Source organism: Lycorma delicatula, chromosome 11, assembly GCF_047948215.1.
Source record: "Lycorma delicatula isolate Av1 chromosome 11, ASM4794821v1, whole genome shotgun sequence".
Classification (NCBI taxonomy): domain Eukaryota; kingdom Metazoa; phylum Arthropoda; class Insecta; order Hemiptera; family Fulgoridae; genus Lycorma; species Lycorma delicatula.
The window spans coordinates 23,554,197-23,575,813 of record NC_134465.1 but is presented as its reverse complement, the minus strand read 5'-3'; the positions used below and the strand labels follow the sequence as shown (position 1 = coordinate 23,575,813).

At 30.2% G+C, this 21,617-nt stretch overlaps 1 protein-coding gene across 16 annotated transcripts in view; it reads right to left on the bottom strand.

The window, feature by feature from the left end:
* Nucleotides 1–21,617, bottom strand: part of LOC142332560 (uncharacterized) — a 150,005-nt gene that overhangs the window by 74,268 nt on the left and 54,120 nt on the right. For 14 of the 16 annotated variants that reach the window (XM_075379025.1, XM_075379028.1, XM_075379037.1 and 11 more), the window contains 6 exons: nt 20,838–20,972; nt 19,025–19,159; nt 17,212–17,346; nt 15,398–15,532; nt 11,252–11,386; nt 531–575 (listed from right to left, as the gene is read on the bottom strand). In XM_075379025.1, coding sequence (XP_075235140.1) covers nt 531–575; nt 11,252–11,386; nt 15,398–15,532; nt 17,212–17,346; nt 19,025–19,159; nt 20,838–20,972 — 720 coding nt within the window. The remainder of the gene's footprint in view (nt 1–530; nt 576–11,251; nt 11,387–15,397; nt 15,533–17,211; nt 17,347–19,024; nt 19,160–20,837; nt 20,973–21,617) is intronic. The other 2 variants (XM_075379036.1, XM_075379040.1) reach the window with 2 other exon arrangements.

The window sequence follows — 21,617 nt, the reverse complement described above, 5'->3', positions numbered from 1 at the left end:
ATATCAAATGTATTCAATCAAATAAATAAAGCATAAACTTAATACATATTCGTCTATAATCATTCAACTTCAAACAATCAACACGTTCATTTATACGTACATATATGATACGCACTTACATTATTTTTTTGTTCTAAACGTAATTATTTTCAAAATAACCTGATACCCCATTTTTGCCACGATCACTACACTTCCTCCTTTAACATAACTGTTACAGATATTTTAAAGGTATTAAGGTAAGTATTCAGAATCATAAACCATACACTGAAGTATAGAATTTTCGTCAAATAACATTTTCCTCGAAATTATAAAGTTCAGCAAATAAAACTATATGTGATATATTCTCCTCTAGTAGGTTAAAACGATTTCACTATTTAACAACCAAATTAAGTTTATCCGTAATGTACATATTAAGAATTATCTAGGTGTACTTATTATAATTAAGTGTTTAAAAATTATAATGGTAAATGCCGATTAATTTTGAGTAGCAAAACTAAATAACTACATGTTTAAGGAAAGAAAAAACTTACGTTTTGCCCATAGGTAGACTGTAGCCATAATTCAAAAGAGATAATCTGGAACAAAATAAACAAAAATAATTCACCATTTTTTTTACCTCACTCTTGCTGGAATATGCCTCTTTCACTCAACGTTCACTCACACGTAGAGATAAATAAATGAAAAAACACTAGCTACTAATGAGATTTCTCTAAAGATATATCCTCTCTTTTTACCAGCTCTCTTAATCTAGTAATAAAAATTCTCACCTTGATAAAATAACGCTTGATACTTACGTAATTACATTGATTCGTTCGATACTTTATAATATTGTACAAAATATTAGACAGACAAGAAAGACTGTAACTATGGGTAACACAAATCTAAGGTGTTGAAAAAAAAAAAATGAAGGAATAATTTAATATTTTAAAATGTAAGACTACACTAAATTAGGCAAAGAAAATATACAGTAAATAATTTAAAACTTTTGTGCTCCCCTATACCTCACTTATGGCAGAGCCGGCTCCTGTGAGCGCCCTTACATCCACGAGCCTGATGCCCATATCTGACACCTAAAACGTGGTGGGACCTGTATCCTAGTCCTAATATGGTAATATATGGCAGTACACCCAGCCGATCTTTATCATTGATTGACTGAGTAGACTGGCAGCAGCCTTCTCTCCAATGTCTACTATTGTTAGTCTGCCCCCTGGCATTGATAACGCTAACCCGGCAGTCTCCTGTTTCTCTGAGATCTCTTCCCGGTGCTGCTTCCACAACCTCCTTCTCTGTGACGCGATCTTGATCCCGGATTTTCAGAGCCTTCCTCGGTTCCAGATTGCAGACTACGGAACCTTCTCAGAGTACAACCTTCATGGCAGCATTGAAGGTCTATTTCTCTCGTAGCGCTCCCAAGTTCAATCAGAACATCTCTCGCCCTGGTTTTTCTTATTGCCAATAATAATAATCAACTTTTTATTATTGGTGTGGAAGAGGCTAATGACCATAGCAGTCGTAGCCCCTAAAACTTTAAGAAAAAAAAATTGTAAAAATAATTTGTTTAATATTATTTTTTCCTTTATCTATTTTTTAATATATCTTAAAATGTTTCTGTCCTAGTAAAAATAAAATAAAATAAATTTTAAACATTTATCATTGCCGCAATGAAATTATTACACTTCTTAAAATATAAATTTTGGTTAAAGTATTAAGATGAATTTATAAAAAATTCGATTTTTATACAACTAACATTGGTAATAAAAATGGAATAAAGATAAGAAAATCAAAGGAAAATGATTAATGATTAATATACAAAATAAAGATCTATTTAGAATGCCAGATAAAAGTAATATGGAGGATCTATGGTATTACCCAAAGCAATAAGAGATTTTAAATACAGTAAACGAATCTCAAAGGTACAAATTTGAAATCGATAAATAATACTTACGTAACTACTGAAATTAATAAAATTATATTTAACTGATAAATCATAATTAGTTATATTAGAATCAGTTGAAAAACTACAGAAATTATGAAATATCTAAAGTAACAAAAAATTGAATCTCGTTCTCTTTATATATAGTGTTTTAGGAGAATAAATTATTATAATATTTAATACAGATCACGTAACTCATTAAATGTAATTGTTTTTTTACAAAAACGTTAAATCATCTATTTAATCAATTATTTATTCAAAAAAAGCTTCAGATTCGTGTCTAACAATAAAAATTTTGCATTCATTTTATTTATGTTGAATCATTCTGTATGGCTTTGTAATGTAGTTAAGGATTTGAGTAATGGAAAATTATTAAGTTTCTTAAATTTAAAAATATTTGGAGTATGTAAAACAAATTGTTGGGGATGTAGGATGTAGAGGGTATACTGAAATGAAACGACTAGCACTAGATAGGGAATCTTGGAGAGCTGCATCAAACCAGTCAAATGACTGAAGACAAAAAAAAAAAAAAAAATTAAAAAAATGAAATCTTAATTCAAATTAATAGTGTTTGGTAGATGTAAGCCCTCCACCGCATTTACAAAAACGTATTATTTTTGGAGAAAGTTTAAAGGCTTACATTCAAGACTCAGATTTGATGAATCAATATCTTTTTAATTTTTTTAGAGTAAGATTACAAAGAATGAAAAATTTCAGATATTTAATTAAACTATAATTACGTAAACAGAATAAGAAAAAAATCTACGTAAATTTAGAAAATCGGTTACGTAATTGCGGAGATCCACTCATCGGATGGCAACAAAAATATTATTTTATCTATTTTTATTGTGTATAACTAGATGAATTTACTACTTGACTAAATATTAAAGTATTAAAAAAATTAAAATAAAAAAGCCACAAAGTATTGAAAAAATTAAACAGTGCAATGAACGAAAGGCCAACCAAAACCAGATTCTATTAGTCCCAACCAACTTCATTCGTCGTTATACAAGATTCTGCTCCAAATTTCACAACAAGCCTAATTCTCTTAAGAACTCTTAATTTCCAACTTTACCAAGAAAATTTTCAAAATCCTCTTTTACTTTCACATTTCATAATCTTCTAATTTTTTTCCTATTCCCTTTGTTTCCTTAAACAAACAGCTACATTCAATACAGATTGCTTTTTTTGGTAGATTTCATAAAAAATCTACCTATTGTAATGGGTACCATGATTCGACTTCCAGAAAATTTCTAAATATTTTCGCGTTTCACATCCTTCAGACCCGAAAACCACCGTCAGTTCAAAAGTTTATTAGAAAAGTTTATAAAGTGAAATATATATATATTTCACTTGTAGACACGATAACTGCCGTAATTTTGCCCCAATCACTTTCAAATTGATACGTAAAATATAACGACCCAAATTTCTGTTCGACTTCATTAATGGGCAAAATCGCGCAATGGTGGGGGGGGGGGTTCGAAAAAACAAAATATTGCTATAACTTTCTTAATAAGTAAAATATCGAATTCGTTTAAAGTTCCTACTATTCTTTGGATAAGGGCCTAAAACGTATCTAAATAAGGTTTTTTAATATCACTAACTACTGACCCAAGGAGTGGAAAAAATGTGGTTTCGAAGACAAAAAAATCATACCTCTCTTAATATGCACAGTATCGAATCGGTTTAAAGTGGTCGTTAGTCCTCTAAAAATTACCTAAAACTTTCGTCTGATACAATTTTTGATACGATCAACCCTTTACGGCAATGGACGACCAAAATATTGCTGGAATTGTAAGAAGATGGGGCTTGTCATATGCTAAACATGTGAAATATTTTTTCACTTGCAGCCATTGTCGTATTGAGTAAATTTGAAGTTTTTTCTTAACTTTAAGGTGGAAATCTTTTTTATCCCCTACTAAGCACCGGTGAAACCTACCTCCCCCTTCCTCCGAAAAGGATTTTTTTCTTTTTTTTTTATTAATTTCATATTTAATTATTTAATTTTTATTTGTTGTAAATAGAAAGTTTTTTACACTGAAGCTTTTGTGGCTTGAATAATTTTGCTTCAGATGGCCTTCTTACATCATCCAACCTTTTTATTTTACTACCTACACTGATTTATTTTTTATCAAAGTCAATTTTACTGCTAAAATAAATTCAAAAAAAAATCAAATTAATTTATAAAAATGTAGAATTTGTTGAATACTTTCTTAAAGGAACAGGGATAAATTAAATTTACTTATAAACCTTTTATAAATCAAAATAATTTCATTGCATAAAATATGTATATTTTATCCAATCAAATTGGATGTATTTAAAATTTATTAATTTTGAAATAAAATAAATGAAATAAAAATAAATATATAATCAAAGCAGAATTTTTAAATTGTGTTGTATCTGTTGTAGAACCAAATGTTAAGTGGTCATCAGAAAAATGCAAAAAAAGAAAAATGTAGACGAAAATTTATTTAGGAAATTAAATATTTTTATTTTTTCCCCGAGTAATTAATTATGTATAGTTATTTTTATTTTTAGGAATGTATTTAAGTAGTGTTCTTAAAATAAGTAATATTGTAAATTTCCAACCGAATGTATATTAATTTGAAATTAATAACGTCTTGTTATTCTTATTCCTAACATCATTATCCAAGCTTTTATGATAAAAACAAAATTTATTCTGATGCGAATAATAATAATATACTTGTTTTTTGGGGGATTTTTTTTTTCTTTCACCCCTGGGCCGGATCTTTGCAATTAAGCATAACACAGCCCAGGACTGTCCATATATTCAAACAGGCCTCCCTGCCTACCGGCTACAACCGACAGGTCGGCCCACCAGCTGGTTCTTTCCTTCGTGCCTGCCTCTAACTCCCAGAGTAGGGTAAACAGATCCGACTATGTCGTTCCTAGGCCCCAACCCAGAAACCGGGACTAGGTCTTTACGCCAGTGCCTCTATCGGGAACACCCTATTAGGATCAGCCCCGCCGAGACTACCGAGAGGGTGTTTGAGTTCTCGTGCTTCATCACCACCACCCACCCGCGCAAGTACGGACGAACAGTGGCTTCGGAGTGAGCTATCCGTCACTTCCTCCTGATGACTCTCAGAGATCCTCATCGTGATGACACACACCCCTAGTCCGGTGGCTCTTCATGCCACACATCGCCCACGCCCCAGCCGCTGTACAACCCGTCCGTCAGTAACCCGGTCTCCCATCAGGATGTGACCGGCTGAGGCGAGTCACCTCCTGGAGAAATCATTTAACCTGAAACAAAATACTTAAATATATAACCGTTAGTTTAATACGTTACTTTTGTCATAGACAGCACAGTGCCTGTAAGTTATTTATTTACTTTTTTTTTATTCATTTAATGCAATTAAAATTATATGTTTCTGTCTCTCAAACAGGTTTCTTACCGAGAGTACATATTTCTTCTCACCTTTAAAAGGATCTGTAACAACAAATTGTGTTTCAACTGGATATATTAGAAACTTAAATAATGTTAATCGTCTTTTTAACGTATAATTAACGACCAAGTTGAAAAAAGAAATTTTATTGGATGAAAATATAACTTAGCTATGAAATTATGTAAAAAAGAGTAGAGGAGAAAAAATGAATGAATAAATAAAAGGATGTGTTAATTACTAATCAAATTATAATACATATTCCAACGTACAACTTGATTGTATATTTTCAATGTACAGAATGTATCACGACATTCTCCCGGGACTATCATAACCAATTCCACTCGTGAAAGTAATGAGAAAAGGATGTAAACAAACGTTCAAAAATATTTCGTGCTGGTTACAGCTACTGAAATAATTTCACTGGGCTTTCAGCAACCCTAGAAAAATAAGGTATTACTGCAATTTTTCAAACGCTAATTATGGAAACTATCAGTGATTTCTTATATTATATAACCTGAAAAATAGAATGAAAGTTGTTTCAGAACCATGTTTGCAATAGTTTTTGAGAATTTTGAGGTGAAATTAAGTAAGTTGATGAAAAAACTATGTTTTTACTGGTTGATGGACAATATTAAAACACAACAACACAATAAAACACAACTTGCAGAAATTTTAATTGTAAAATAAAACAAAGAAAAATAAGAAAATTTCTTATTCTAGTTAGAAATGCATTACTACATTAGTCAGAAGAGTACGTATATTAAAAACGTACTCTTTTTGTACAGTTTTTGTTTACATTAAGTAAATAAAAACCAAAAAATTTTTGGCGGGGAGGAAACTTTTCTAAAATATTTACCGTTAAAAATTAAAAAAATAAAAATGAAAATAACACAACAATTGTAAAAAAAAAAATAACTTGAATAATTTTCTTACTAATGAAACATGAAATTAATTGTTTGAAAAATAATTACTCCAAATTTGAAAGTAATATAACAATTGATCGGTATTATTTAGCAATATCTATTAATGTTTAAACCACATTGTACCTGTAAGGTACATTAAGTGTATCGGGTATTGTGAACTGTGCTGACGAAGCAAAAGTTCTTTGTGAATTTTATTCTGAACGTGATCAGTGTGCTATTGAAGTAATGCCGTATTTATTAACAACAGCGGATCATTTTAGGTAATAGTAATACATCAGCTGCAGTAGAATATGAAATACGTATTCCAAATATCAATATTACAGATTCCAATACAATTACCTCGACTTTTCTCAATCTTCGGGAAACAGGTTCTCTACCTAGTATTCTTACCACCACGAACGATTTGTCTAACATGACGCTGTTATTTGTAAAATTACTGTCGATGCAGTTCAACATAATAAAGACGATGGTGCACGTCTTTAAGCGGAGTGAAGTTTGACATTCAGTGGGTTGGAAGACAATCAAAACAAATTTTACCCTTTTTTAAACAGCCAGTTCTACATCTACATCCATGAGACGGTCCTCTTCGGTTAGAGTTCTCCAACTGGTAGAATACAGATCGACAAATCGATAAGTATATTTTGATTACCGACGATGGAAATTTCACACGAGATGGGTGAACAACTTATGCAATGAGCATATATGTGCAAAAGTAAATTCTCATGAACCGGTGGAAAGCAATGTTCAACATCGATTTAGCGTGAACGTATGGTGCGACGTTCTTCACAATCATCTGTTTAGACTATCAAATCTACCTGGTCGCTTAAATACTTTAAACTGTAAGCAGCTATCAAGTATAAAAAAACTAAGTGGTAAAAAGTTACACTAACATTGGCTGCGTATTATTTAGTGGCTGATTGCCCGAAGGCTGATAAAACAATTACATTACTATTTATTTTAAACTGGAATGTAAAATAACAATTTATTTATAATTTAGACTGGAACAGAATTATTTTTCATTTAAAATAAGTAGTACTAAAAATATTTTTAAATAACTAATATTTAAAATAAACTCACCATTCAAATAAAATATTTAATCCAATGTAGAACAAGTTATTGTAATATGTAATATATTACTATTTATTATATCAATTTGAATTAATAATTTAATTTAATCTGCAAAGAAAACAATTACATTACTATATATTTTAAACTGGAATGTAAAATAACAATTTATTTAAAATACATAGACTGGAAAAGAATTATTTTTCATTTAAATATTGTCTGAAAAAATAATGTAACATACAAAAATATTTAAAGTACTGGAAGCTTATTATTTTTATTTTATAATTTAATATTTAAAGTGCTGAAAGCTTATTTTATAATTTTAAAATTAAATATTTAATTAATTTTAAATAAGTTTTACTTGCCTCATTAAATGAAGATAGATGATGATAAAAATATAATACCGAATAACATAACACAGTCACAATATAGAAAAACTTGGTATGAATCCGTTAAAATTTTAGCGGTATTTATATACATCGGTTATCATTATCATTGCGATAACTTTGAAAATAACAATGCATTGACGCAAATGCATTATCAGCTGACTTTCAAATTAGTAAACAAGGTTAATGCAAAGTCAGCAAGCACGTGTAAATAAAATTAAAAAAAAATATCACGTGATCCCCCCCCCAAATATCACGCGGTTATCACGTGATGCAAAAAAAAGTGGTGATGTCAGTGACCTTTGTGAACTTGTCCCAGAACTGGCATTTCTAGACTACGTAATTTCTACAAAACACACGTGAAAATTAACAAACCCTTTAAAATATATTACAAAAATTGCAAAAGGTTATTGCAATATAACGATTCATCCTAAACAAAAATTATGAAGGAGAGCGTGCATTTTCAAATAACACATCTGTATGTCAGAGACCATTTGAAGATTAACATTGTTTGATGTAGATGACATATGACACTTTCTGTAATAGCTATACAAGTATTTTACTGAAGAGCAATAAGCAGTAATGTTAAATAAATTTTAATATTCACCCTTAACAATAATCATAAATGATCATAATTTTTCATCAGTTTAATGATCATTTCCTACATTTGTCACAAAACAATATGTCTACAAAAAACAAAATTAAAAACACTGAAATATAAGTATGGTTATTTTTTTCCTCTTAAGAGGAGATGATTTAAATAAATTTATTATTCTATCATATCCTACCATAAATTGGGCCTTGCAATAACAATAGTATTATTTATATAAGTGTAATCATTTAGTTCGTTCGCGAAAGTTTATGGAAGCCGTCTTCGAATTTATTTCCTGCATTAGGAAACCGTACTTCATATTCAACTGCATTACCTGTACCATTATCATTCCACACGTAGTCACCTTATTGCAATGTGGTAATTAAGAAAGGAATTATTTCAATGGCGTACCATGCAGTTTCTATCAAAGACTAATAGAAAAACATGGCTATCGACCCTCCTTACACAGTTCATACGACATTACAAATGTACGTAATATGTAAAAGTTACAGAATGAATTAAACACTATTACATTATTAGGCATTGTTCCTCAGCAGATTTCATTATATTGCGAACGTTGAAATAATAATTTTTATTTTCATTTATAGTATTAGAATATAGTAATAGTAAAAATATATAATTCAATATCTTTCGGAATGTTTTTTTTTGGTATTCAGATATATCCTTTTTCTTATATCTTCTACAAAACACACTATAAAACCAACAAATAATTAAAAAAGAATTACAAAATTCCAATCGAATACTGAAAACTACCAACTCATCCCAATGAAAATATCAAGGTGGGCGTGCAGTTTCAATAAACTACGTATGTACTCGTATATCTGTATGTCAGAGGCCATTTGTTGTTTAAGAATATTTGATGAAGATGACATTTCGTAGTGTCTTCTAACGAGTAAATAAGAGGCACGTGTTCCGTCAAATAATTATGTATTGACTTATTGTTGTAATTTATTTTTCGGAAATGTTTCGCCTGTAAGGTTTCCGGTCTCCGTGTCGGAGACCACCGAAGCCGCCGACGACGACGGACATGGATCGGCGCCGGTTTCAGGCGCCGATTGAGAGGCGGCAACCTGGCCACTCCCCGACACGGGAATAGCACCGGTCACCGCCTGTGGGAGGGGGGACACTCGCCCCCCCTGTGTGATTTTTTGTGGCCTCTGGGGTTTAGAGGCCAACTCAGTTGCTGGATGCTTTGGAGCCTCCATAACAGTCTCTGTAGGAGTCACCTTTTTCTTTTCATCAAGAATCTCACTGAGACGGACCTGACATTCTGGTTTGGCGTCCGTTTTCTTGAGAGTAAGAGCAACTTTCTGTGTTTTATCTTCAGGAGGCTGTACTAATATCTTTGGCTTTATTGCCAAAGATAATTTCCAAAAATCTCTTGCTCCGAACAATTTAAAAGATCCCGACAGACCACAACACCCCTTGAGATGTAGAGCGTGCCGTGGGGATCAACACGTACAGCTAGCTCTCCAATTTTCTTCAGTCCTAGAATCTTCTGAGACTGTATATCATTAACAGTCTCTACATGAAGTCCCGTAAAAGTTTTTCTTCTTTCTTTAACAGGGCCTCCAGCACATTTGTTTATTTCTCGAGCGATGAGGAAAGGCCTCACCCTCGAGAAATTACCTTCTTCCTTCGTAATAACCAAATATTTAGGTTTTGGGATGCTGCTCTTGAAAAAAGCTTTCTGCAAGCTTTTCCTAGCCTCAATCTCACTCCTCTTAATTTCCGTACTCTTTCGGCGTATCGCTTCAGGCGAAACAGCCGGTTCTAAACGAAGGTGTTTGCGTGAACCCTCTGCCACGTTTAATTGTTCAGTTTCCATGAACAAATAATCCCTTCCGTAGTAAGGCTAGCCGCCGGGGTACACCCCCACTCCAGGGCTACCAACCCTGGAGGTCCTTTCCGGTACTTCGGTGGAACCGGCATATGTCCTGGCAGAGAGCGGATGCGCAGTCACTGCACTGACTCCAGGCCCCTACACACCGAAGCTTTTAGGGCTCCCATGCTCCGAACATGGGCACATTAACTACATGCTTGCCATCGCGGGGGACATGTGGACGACGAAAGGTCACCGTTACACCTGCAAATAACCTTGACCGTGGCCGCCACATCGCCAGCTCTAAAGGCGGTATTAATCCATTTCCGTAATCGTTAATAATGTCGTATCTGCAGGTGGCCGTAAAGTCCAGTCCTGTAATTCGGCCTATAGCTGTTAATCGACCGAAAAAAGCATATACGAGAAACAACACTGAGAACCCCGTTAGCCAGCTATATGTAATGTACTTGAGTACAGCTGTTGCCGCCCTGGACGTGGAACGTAGATGTTGTGTTCCGGACGTGGAGAATATCTACCTCAGGGCATGATCATTTTTATTTTTATTTATTTCATTTCCATCATTGAAGCAGAAACACTAAAATATTGATTTTATGTATTAATTTTTATGTTAAATGGTGTGTATTTTCTTGTTTTCATAAAATTTAATTTTGCCGATTGATCACGTCACTATAAAAAAAAATTGATTTTTGTTCAAATACTAAATTAATATTTTTGAGAAATGTAAAATTTACTGTTTCGAAAAAAAAAATTGTTTAAATTATCTACATGCTAGTCGACGTATTCTACACGGTTTTGTTCGAAATGTAACTTTCCTAGAAATTTCATTTAAAATCATTGTATCTTTATCAGCCATGTAACATAGGAATTATGTACGTGAAAAGAAAGAAAAGTTAACGCAGTAAAATTATTTCCAAAATTGATAACTACAAAAAAAGAAACCTCAACCCCATTTTTATAATTTATTTCATGTAATACTCATAAAAATATAAAGAAAAAGAAAGTTAACAATAAAACAAAAAAATTTGTTATTCCTTAAATTTATCAACAAGCAAGATTTTTAATATATATTTTTGCTTACTTATCATCATTATTCTTCAGGCTACTCGATTCTTGAATCGGGCGATTTCCATTGAGTTGTAAATTATTACTTTTTATTTCTTCAACCGCAGGTTGTCTTTTCCAGTTAACTTTGATTTTCTTTTTGCCTGTGTTACTGCAAAAAAAATAATAAGTATTTTACGTCTCTTACGGTTTTGGTGTAACCATGATACAAATAAAAATAACCTTATTGTACTACTGGTTTTTTAATATTAGAATATTAAAGAACACAAAGTAATCGACGATAGATAATTCAATTTTTTTTGGTACGTTTATCTTTTGGTAATCAGATATAAATATATATCTTATATTTTCTACAAAACACACGTGAAAATTAACAAAACCTTAAATTATAATTTTAAAAATTCCAAAAGGTTTTTGCAATATAACGATTCATCCTAAAGAAAATTATGAAGGAGAGCGTGCATTTTCAAATAACACAGCTGTATGTCAGAGATCATTTGAAGTATAACATTGTTTGTTGTAGATGACATATCATAGTGTCTCCTAATATCTAGATAAAAGACACGTGTTTCCTCAATTAATTATGAATTGGCTTACTGTGGTTTTATTATTTTTCTTCAATTAGAAATGTATAACACTTTCTGTAATAGGTATACAAGTATTTTACTGAAGAACAATAAGCAGTAATGTTAAATAAATGTTAATATTCACCCTTAACAAAAATCATAAATGATCATAATTTTTCATCAGTTTAATCATCATTTCCTACATTTGTCATAAAACAATATGTCTACAAAAAACAGAATTAAAAACACTGAAATATAAGTATGATAATTTTTTTCCTCTTAAGAGGAGATGATTTAAATAAATTTATTATTCTATCATATCCTACCATAAATTGGGCCCAGCAATAACAATAGTATTATTTATATAAGTGTAATCATTTTATTCGTTCGCGAAAGTTTAGGGAAGCCGTCTTCGAATTTATTTCCTGCATTAGGAAACCGTAATTCATATTCAACTGCATTACCTGTGGCATTATCATTCCACACGTAGTCACCTTATTGCAATGTGGTAATTAAGAAAGGAATTATTTCAATGGCGTACCATGCAGTTTCTATCAAAGACTAATAGAAAAACATGGCTATCGACCCTCCTTACACAGTTCATACGACATTACAAATGTACGTAATATGTAAAACTTACAGAATGAATTAAACGCTATTACATTATTAGGCATTGTTCGTCAGCAGATTTCATTTTATTGGGAACGTTGAAATAATAATTTTTATTTTCATTTATAGTATTAGAATATAGTAATAGTAAAAATATATAATTCAATATCTTTCGGAGTGTTTTTTTTTGGTATTCAGATATATCCTTTTCTTATATATTCTACAAAACACACTATAAAACCAACTTATAATTAAATAAGAATTACAAAATTCCAATCGAATGCTGAAAAATACCAACTCATCCCAATGAAAATATCAAGGTGGGCGTGCAGTTTCAATAAACTACGTATGTACTCGTATATCTGTATGTCAGCGGCCATTTGTTGTTTAAGAATATTTGATGAAGATGACATTTCGTAGTGTCTTCTAACGAGTAAATAAGAGGCACGTGTTTCCTCAAATAATTATGTATTGACTTATTGTTGTAATTTATTTTTCAATTACATATGTAACTCAATTTATGTAACAGCTACGCCGCGTTCTTTCTTCTTAACAATAAGTAGAAATATTAAATGAATGTTCATAATTACCCGTAACAAAAATCATATACGATTATTAATTTTAATTATTTTAATTAACTATTTGTGCAATTGATTAAGACAATTTGAATGCTACCCAACCCCATAGGCCTCACCAATATATCCGTTCCGAGCTATGAGGAACGTTACCGGAGGTCGGCTTTAGACCCTCTATCTGATGACAACTCCCAGTATTCAGCCAGCCTGCTCGGGATGCCAAAGATGTTAATGCCTCGGGAAGATATTTGCATCGTAAAAATACAATTCCAATTTTGCCTTCACATAGGTCTCAAACGGTCACCTTCACATACAAATTAACATGATTCCTACAAACTAGTCGGTTAAAACCGCGAAATCGCAAATCGCGCTCCTAGTCAAGATTTGACAGCAAACATCGTTACTGTGAATGCCTCAGTAAACAAAGGAGTTGAAATTAAAATCACTGCTACACTTCGTACGAATCATAATTATGTTCTACGTAACATAGAAATTCAGACCTACACCCGAACCTGTTGACCAACATAAATCACATAAAAACGAGATCATAACCTCATCCGGTACGAGCTGGATCAGGAAAAAACCTCGTACCCCCAACGACCCCTTCATGGAATCTCGCGCAGCATTAGCCAATCCCAATCAGGAACGCCACCGGCGGAATTGAAGCCACGCCCCCTGTCGCACGGGTTACCATAACCACGCAGCGCGGCCTCCCCCACCATCGAGCGCTTTAAATAGAACCACAAACAACACCAATTTAACCTTGGCGCAATGCCAGTGCTCCTCCAATGTCTACGTACGGAATATTAACCAACCTGATCCTACAACAATCAAATATCTCGATTAAACTACTTCTACTTCAAATAAATAAATTAGTTGAAATACAGATGAATATCAAAAAATTATTATTTCTAATAACTGCATTTACCAAGGAAAAGTAATCTATAATACAGTTGTCAGGTTTACCAGTTTTAATTGATGACAGATATGTTGATATTTATTAAAGATTTACTGACGATTAAAACATGTTTCGAATCTAAATTCAAACACTATTTTAATTGTGTCACATCCTACCATTAACTGCGCACTGTTACAACAATAGCAATATTTATATATTTGTTATTGTATTTAATCATTTTATTCGTTCACTAAAATTCGGGGAAACCGTCTTCCAATCCGATTTCCTGTATAGGAATACGTATTTCATATTCAACTGCATATGCTGCACCATTACCAATCCACACAAAAAATATAATTCCTTGTCCGCTTATTTCTATGTTGTAATAAAAATAAAATTTAATGTAATTTCAATCAAAAAAGATTAGAAAAACATGGATAACGACCCTCCATACACAGTATATACGACATTCTCAAATTTAGGTAATATGAAAAAATTACAGAGTGAATTAAACACTATTACATTATTACGCTTTGTTCGTCAGCAGATTTCTTTTTATTGCGAACTTTGAAATAATAATTTTCATTTTTATTTATAGTATTTCGATAAATGATGAAGAATCACAATTTAAATGATTTTATTATTTTTTTTTTAAATCGCGGATGTTATTTTATAATTTGGTTTTCTACATAGTACACGTCACTAAAAAAAAATTTGAATTTTGTTCAAATATGACATAACAGTGTTTTAGATATGTAAAAATGTACTCTTATGAAAAAACATTTATTGTTTACTACGTTTTAGTAGACGTTTTCTACATCGTTTTCTCCGGAATGAATTTTTTATAAAAAATTTCGATTAAAACCAGCCATGTAAGAAATGTATTTGATGGTGAAATGTACACTTTTTCATTATTACGCAATGTTCATCAGCCGATTTCATTTTATTGAGAATGGTTAAATGATCATTTTTATTTTTATTTATTTCATTTCCATCATTGAAGCAGAAACACTAAAATATTGATTTTATTTATTAATTTTGATTTTAAATGGTGTGTATTTTCTTGTTTTCATAAAATTTAAATTTGCCGATTTATCACGTCACTATAAAAAAAAATTGATTTTTGTTCAAATACTAAATTAATATTTTTGAGAAATGTAAAATTTACTGTTTCGAAAAAAAAAAATGTTTAAATTATCTACATGCTAGTCGACGTATTCTACACGGTTTTGTTCGAAAAGTAACTTTCCTAGAAATTTCATTTTAAATCATTGTATCTTTATCAGCCATGTAACATAGGAATTATGTGCGTGAAAAGAAAGAAAAGTTAACGCAGTAAAATTATTTCCAAAATTGATAACTACAAAAAAAGAAACGTCAACCCCATTTTTATACATTATTTCATGTAATACTCATAAAAATATAAAGTAAAAGTAAGTCAACATTAAACAAAAAAAATTGTTATTCCTTAAATTTATCAACAAGCAAGATTTTTAATATATATTTTTGCTTACTTATCATCATTATTCTTCAGGCTACTCGATTCTTGAATCGGGCGATTTCCATTGAGTTGGAAATTATTACTTTTTATTTCTTCAACCGCAGGTTGTCTGTTCCAGTTAACGTTGATTTTCTTTACACCTGTGTTACTGCAAAAAAATAATAAGTATTTTACGTCTCTTACAATTTTGGTGTAACCATGATACAAATAAAAATAACCTTATTTTACTACTGGTTTTTTAATACTAGAATATTAAAGAACACAAAGTAATCGACGATAGATAATTCAATTTTTTTTGGTACGTTTATCTTTTGGTAATCAGATATAAATATATATCTTATATTTTCTTCAAAACACACGTGAAAATTAACAAAACTTTAAATTATAATTTTAAAAATTCCAAAGGTTTTTGCAATATAATGATTCATCCTAAAGAAAATTAGGAAGGAGAGCGTGAATTTTCAAATAACACAGCTGTATGTCAGAGACCATTTGAAGTTTAACATTGTTTGATGTAGATGACGTATCATAGTGTCTCCTAATGTCTAGATAAAAGACACGTGCTTCCTCAATTAATTATGAATTGGCTTACTGTGGTTTTATTATTTTTCTTCAATTAGAAATGTATAACACTTTCTGTAATAGCTATACAAGTATTTTTCTGAAGAGGAATAAGCAGTAATGTTAAATAAATGTTAATATTCACCCTTAACAAAAATCATAAATGATCATAATTTTTCATCAGTTTAATCATCATTTCCTACATTTGTCATAAAACAATATGTCTGCAAAAAACAGAATTAAAAAACTGAAAAATACGTATGGTTATTTTTTTCCTCTTAAGAGGAGATGATTTAAATAAATTTATTATTCTATCATATCCTACCATAAATTGTGCCCTGCAATAACAATAGTATTATTTATATAAGTGTAATCATTTAGTTCGTTCGCGAAAGTTTAGGGAAGCCGTCTTCGAATTTATTTCCTGCATTAGGAAACCGTACTTCATATTCAACTGCATTACCTGTAGCATTATCATTCCACACGTAGTCACCTTATTGCAATGTGGTAATTAAGAAAGGAATTATTTCAATGGCGTACCATGCAGTTTCTATCAAAGACTAATAGAAAAACATGTTTATCGACCATCCTTACACAGTTCATACGACATTACCAATGTCCGTAATATGTAAAACTTACAGAATGAATTAAACGCTATTACATTATTACGCAATGTCCATCAGGCGATTTCATTTTATTGAGAATGGTTAAATGATCATTTTTATTTTTATTTATTTCATTTCCATCATTGAAGCGGAAACACTAAAATATTGATTTTATTTATTAATTTTTATTTTAAATGGTGTGTATTTTCTTGTTTTCATAAAATTTAAATTTGCCGATTTATCACGTCACTATAAAAAAAAATTGATTTTTGTTCAAATACTAAATTAATATTTTTGAGAAATGTAAAATTTACTGTTTCGAAAAAAAAAAAATGTTTAAATTATCTACATGCTAGTCGACGTATTCTACACGGTTTTGTTCGAAAAGTAACTTTCCTAGAAATTTCATTTTAAATCATTGTATCTTTATCAGCCATGTAACATAGGAATTATGTGCGTGAAAAGAAAGAAAAGTTAACGCAGTAAAATTATTTCCAAAATTGATAACTACAAAAAAAGAAACGTCAACCCCATTTTTATACATTATTTCATGTAATACTCATAAAAATATAAAGTAAAAGTAAGTCAACATTAAACAAAAAAAATTGTTATTCCTTAAATTTATCAACAAGCAAGATTTTTAATATATATTTTTGCTTACTTATCATCATTATTCTTCAGGCTACTCGATTCTTGAATCGGGCGATTTCCATTGAGTTGGAAATTATTACTTTTTATTTCTTCAACCGCAGGTTGTCTGTTCCAGTTAACGTTGATTTTCTTTACACCTGTGTTACTGCAAAAAAATAATAAGTATTTTACGTCTCTTACAATTTTGGTGTAACCATGATACAAATAAAAATAACCTTATTTTACTACTGGTTTTTTAATACTAGAATATTAAAGAACACAAAGTAATCGACGATAGATAATTCAATTTTTTTTGGTACGTTTATCTTTTGGTAATCAGATATAAATATATATCTTATATTTTCTTCAAAACACACGTGAAAATTAACAAAACTTTAAATTATAATTTTAAAAATTCCAAAGGTTTTTGCAATATAATGATTCATCCTAAAGAAAATTAGGAAGGAGAGCGTGCATTTTCAAATAACACAGCTGTATGTCAGAGACCATTTGAAGTTTAACATTGTTTGATGTAGATGACGTATCATAGTGTCTCCTAATGTCTAGATAAAAGACACGTGCTTCCTCAATTAATTATGAATTGGCTTACTGTGGTTTTATTATTTTTCTTCAATTAGAAATGTATAACACTTTCTGTAATAGCTATACAAGTATTTTTCTGAAGAGGAATAAGCAGTAATGTTAAATAAATGTTAATATTCACCCTTAACAAAAATCATAAATGATCATAATTTTTCATCAGTTTAATCATCATTTCCTACATTTGTCATAAAACAATATGTCTGCAAAAAACAGAATTAAAAAACTGAAAAATACGTATGGTTATTTTTTTCCTCTTAAGAGGAGATGATTTAAATAAATTTATTATTCTATCATATCCTACCATAAATTGTGCCCTGCAATAACAATAGTATTATTTATATAAGTGTAATCATTTAGTTCGTTCGCGAAAGTTTAGGGAAGCCGTCTTCGAATTTATTTCCTGCATTAGGAAACCGTACTTCATATTCAACTGCATTACCTGTAGCATTATCATTCCACACGTAGTCACCTTATTGCAATGTGGTAATTAAGAAAGGAATTATTTCAATGGCGTACCATGCAGTTTCTATCAAAGACTAATAGAAAAACATGTTTATCGACCATCCTTACACAGTTCATACGACATTACCAATGTCCGTAATATGTAAAACTTACAGAATGAATTAAACGCTATTACATTATTACGCAATGTCCATCAGGCGATTTCATTTTATTGAGAATGGTTAAATGATCATTTTTATTTTTATTTATTTCATTTCCATCATTGAAGCGGAAACACTAAAATATTGATTTTATTTATTAATTTTTATTTTAAATGGTGTGTATTTTCTTGTTTTCATAAAATTTAAATTTGCCGATTTATCACGTCACTATAAAAAAAAATTGATTTTTGTTCAAATACTAAATTAATATTTTTGAGAAATGTAAAATTTACTGTTTCGAAAAAAAAAAAATGTTTAAATTATCTACATGCTAGTCGACGTATTCTACACGGTTTTGTTCGAAAAGTAACTTTCCTAGAAATTTCATTTTAAATCATTGTATCTTTATCAGCCATGTAACATAGGAATTATGTGCGTGAAAAGAAAGAAAAGTTAACGCAGTAAAATTATTTCCAAAATTGATAACTACAAAAAAAGAAACGTCAACCCCATTTTTTACATTATTTCATGTAATACTCATAAAAATATAAAGTAAAAGTAAGTCAACATAAAACAAAAAAAATTGTTATTCCTTAAATTTATCAACAAGCAAGATTTTTAATATATATTTTTGCTTACTTATCATCATTATTCTTCGGGCTACTCGATTCTTGAATCGGGCGATTTCCATTAAGTTGGAAATTATTACTTTTTATTTCTTCAACCGCAGGTTGTCTGTTCCAGTTAACGTTGATTTTTTTTGTACCTGTGTTACTGCAAAAAAAAAAAAGTATTTTACGTCTCTGACGGTTTTGGTGTAACCATGATACAAATAAAAATAACCTTATTTTACTACTGGTTTTTTAATACTAGAATATTAAAGAACACAAAGTAATCGACGATAGATAATTCAATTTTTTTTGGTACGTTTATCTTTTGGTAATCAGATATAAATATATATCTTATATTTTCTTCAAAACACACGTGAAAATTAACAAAACTTTAAATTATAATTTTAAAAATTCCAAAGGTTTTTGCAATATAATGATTCATCCTAAAGAAAATTAGGAAGGAGAGCGTGCATTTTCAAATAACACAGCTGTATGTCAGAGACCATTTGAAGTTTAACATTGTTTGATGTAGATGACGTATCATAGTGTCTCCTAATGTCTAGATAAAAGACACGTGCTTCCTCAATTAATTATGAATTGGCTTACTGTGGTTTTATTATTTTTCTTCAATTAGAAATGTATAACACTTTCTGTAATAGCTATACAAGTATTTTTCTGAAGAGGAATAAGCAGTAATGTTAAATAAATGTTAATATTCACCCTTAACAAAAATCATAAATGATCATAATTTTTCATCAGTTTAATCATCATTTCCTACATTTGTCATAAAACAATATGTCTGCAAAAAACAGAATTAAAAAACTGAAAAATACGTATGGTTATTTTTTTCCTCTTAAGAGGAGATGATTTAAATAAATTTATTATTCTATCATATCCTACCATAAATTGTGCCCTGCAATAACAATAGTATTATTTATATAAGTGCAATCATTTAGTTCGTTCGCGAAAGTTTAGGGAAGCCGTCTTCGAATTTATTTCCTGCATTAGGAAACCGTACTTCATATTCAACTGCATTACCTGTAGCATTATCATTCCACACGTAGTCACCTTATTGCAATGTGGTAATTAAGAAAGGAATTATTTCAATGGCGTACCATGCAGTTTCTATCAAAGACTAATAGAAAAACATGTTTATCGACCATCCTTACACAGTTCATACGACATTACCAATGTCCGTAATATGTAAAACTTACAGAATGAATTAAACGCTATTACATTATTACGCAATGTCCATCAGGCGATTTCATTTTATTGAGAATGGTTAAATGATCATTTTTATTTTTATTTATTTCATTTCCATCATTGAAGCGGAAACACTAAAATATTGATTTTATTTATTAATTTTGATTTTAAATGGTGTGTATTTTCTTGTTTTCATAAAATTTAAATTTGCCGATTTATCACGTCACTATAAAAAAAAATTGATTTTTGTTCAAATACTAAATTAATATTTTTGAGAAATGTAAAATTTACTGTTTCGAAAAAAAAAAAATGTTTAAATTATCTACATGCTAGTCGACGTATTCTACACGGTTTTGTTCGAAAAGTAACTTTCCTAGAAATTTCATTTTAAATCATTGTATCTTTATCAGCCATGTAACATAGGAATTATGTGCGTGAAAAGAAAGAAAAGTTAACGCAGTAAAATTATTTCCAAAATTGATAACTACAAAAAAAGAAACTTCAACCCCATTTTTATACATTATTTCATGTAATACTCATAAAAATATAAAGTAAAAGTAAGTCAACTTTAAACAAAAAAAATTGTTATTCCCTTAATTTATCAACAAGCAAGATTTTTAATATATATTTTTGCTTACTTATCATCATTATTCTTCGGGCTACTCGATTCTTGAATCGGGCGATTTCCATTAAGTTGGAAATTATTACTTTTTATTTCTTCAACCGCAGGTTGTCTGTTCCAGTTAACGTTGATTTTTTTTGTACCTGTGTTACTGCAAAAAAAAAAAGTATTTTACGTCTCTGACGGTTTTGGTGTAACCATGATACAAATAAAAATAACCTTATTTTACTACTGGTTTTTTAATACTAGAATATTAAAGAACACAAAGTAATCGACGATAGATAATTCAATTTTTTTTGGTACGTTTATCTTTTGGTAATCAGATATAAATATATATCTTATATTTTCTTCAAAACACACGTGAAAATTAACAAAACTTTAAATTATAATTTTAAAAATTCCAAAGGTTTTTGCAATATAATGATTCATCCTAAAGAAAATTAGGAAGGAGAGCGTGCATTTTCAAATAACACAGCTGTATGTCAGAGACCATTTGAAGTTTAACATTGTTTGATGTAGATGACGTATCATAGTGTCTCCTAATGTCTAGATAAAAGACACGTGCTTCCTCAATTAATTATGAATTGGCTTACTGTGGTTTTATTATTTTTCTTCAATTAGAAATGTATAACACTTTCTGTAATAGCTATACAAGTATTTTTCTGAAGAGGAATAAGCAGTAATGTTAAATAAATGTTAATATTCACCCTTAACAAAAATCATAAATGATCATAATTTTTCATCAGTTTAATCATCATTTCCTACATTTGTCATAAAACAATATGTCTGCAAAAAA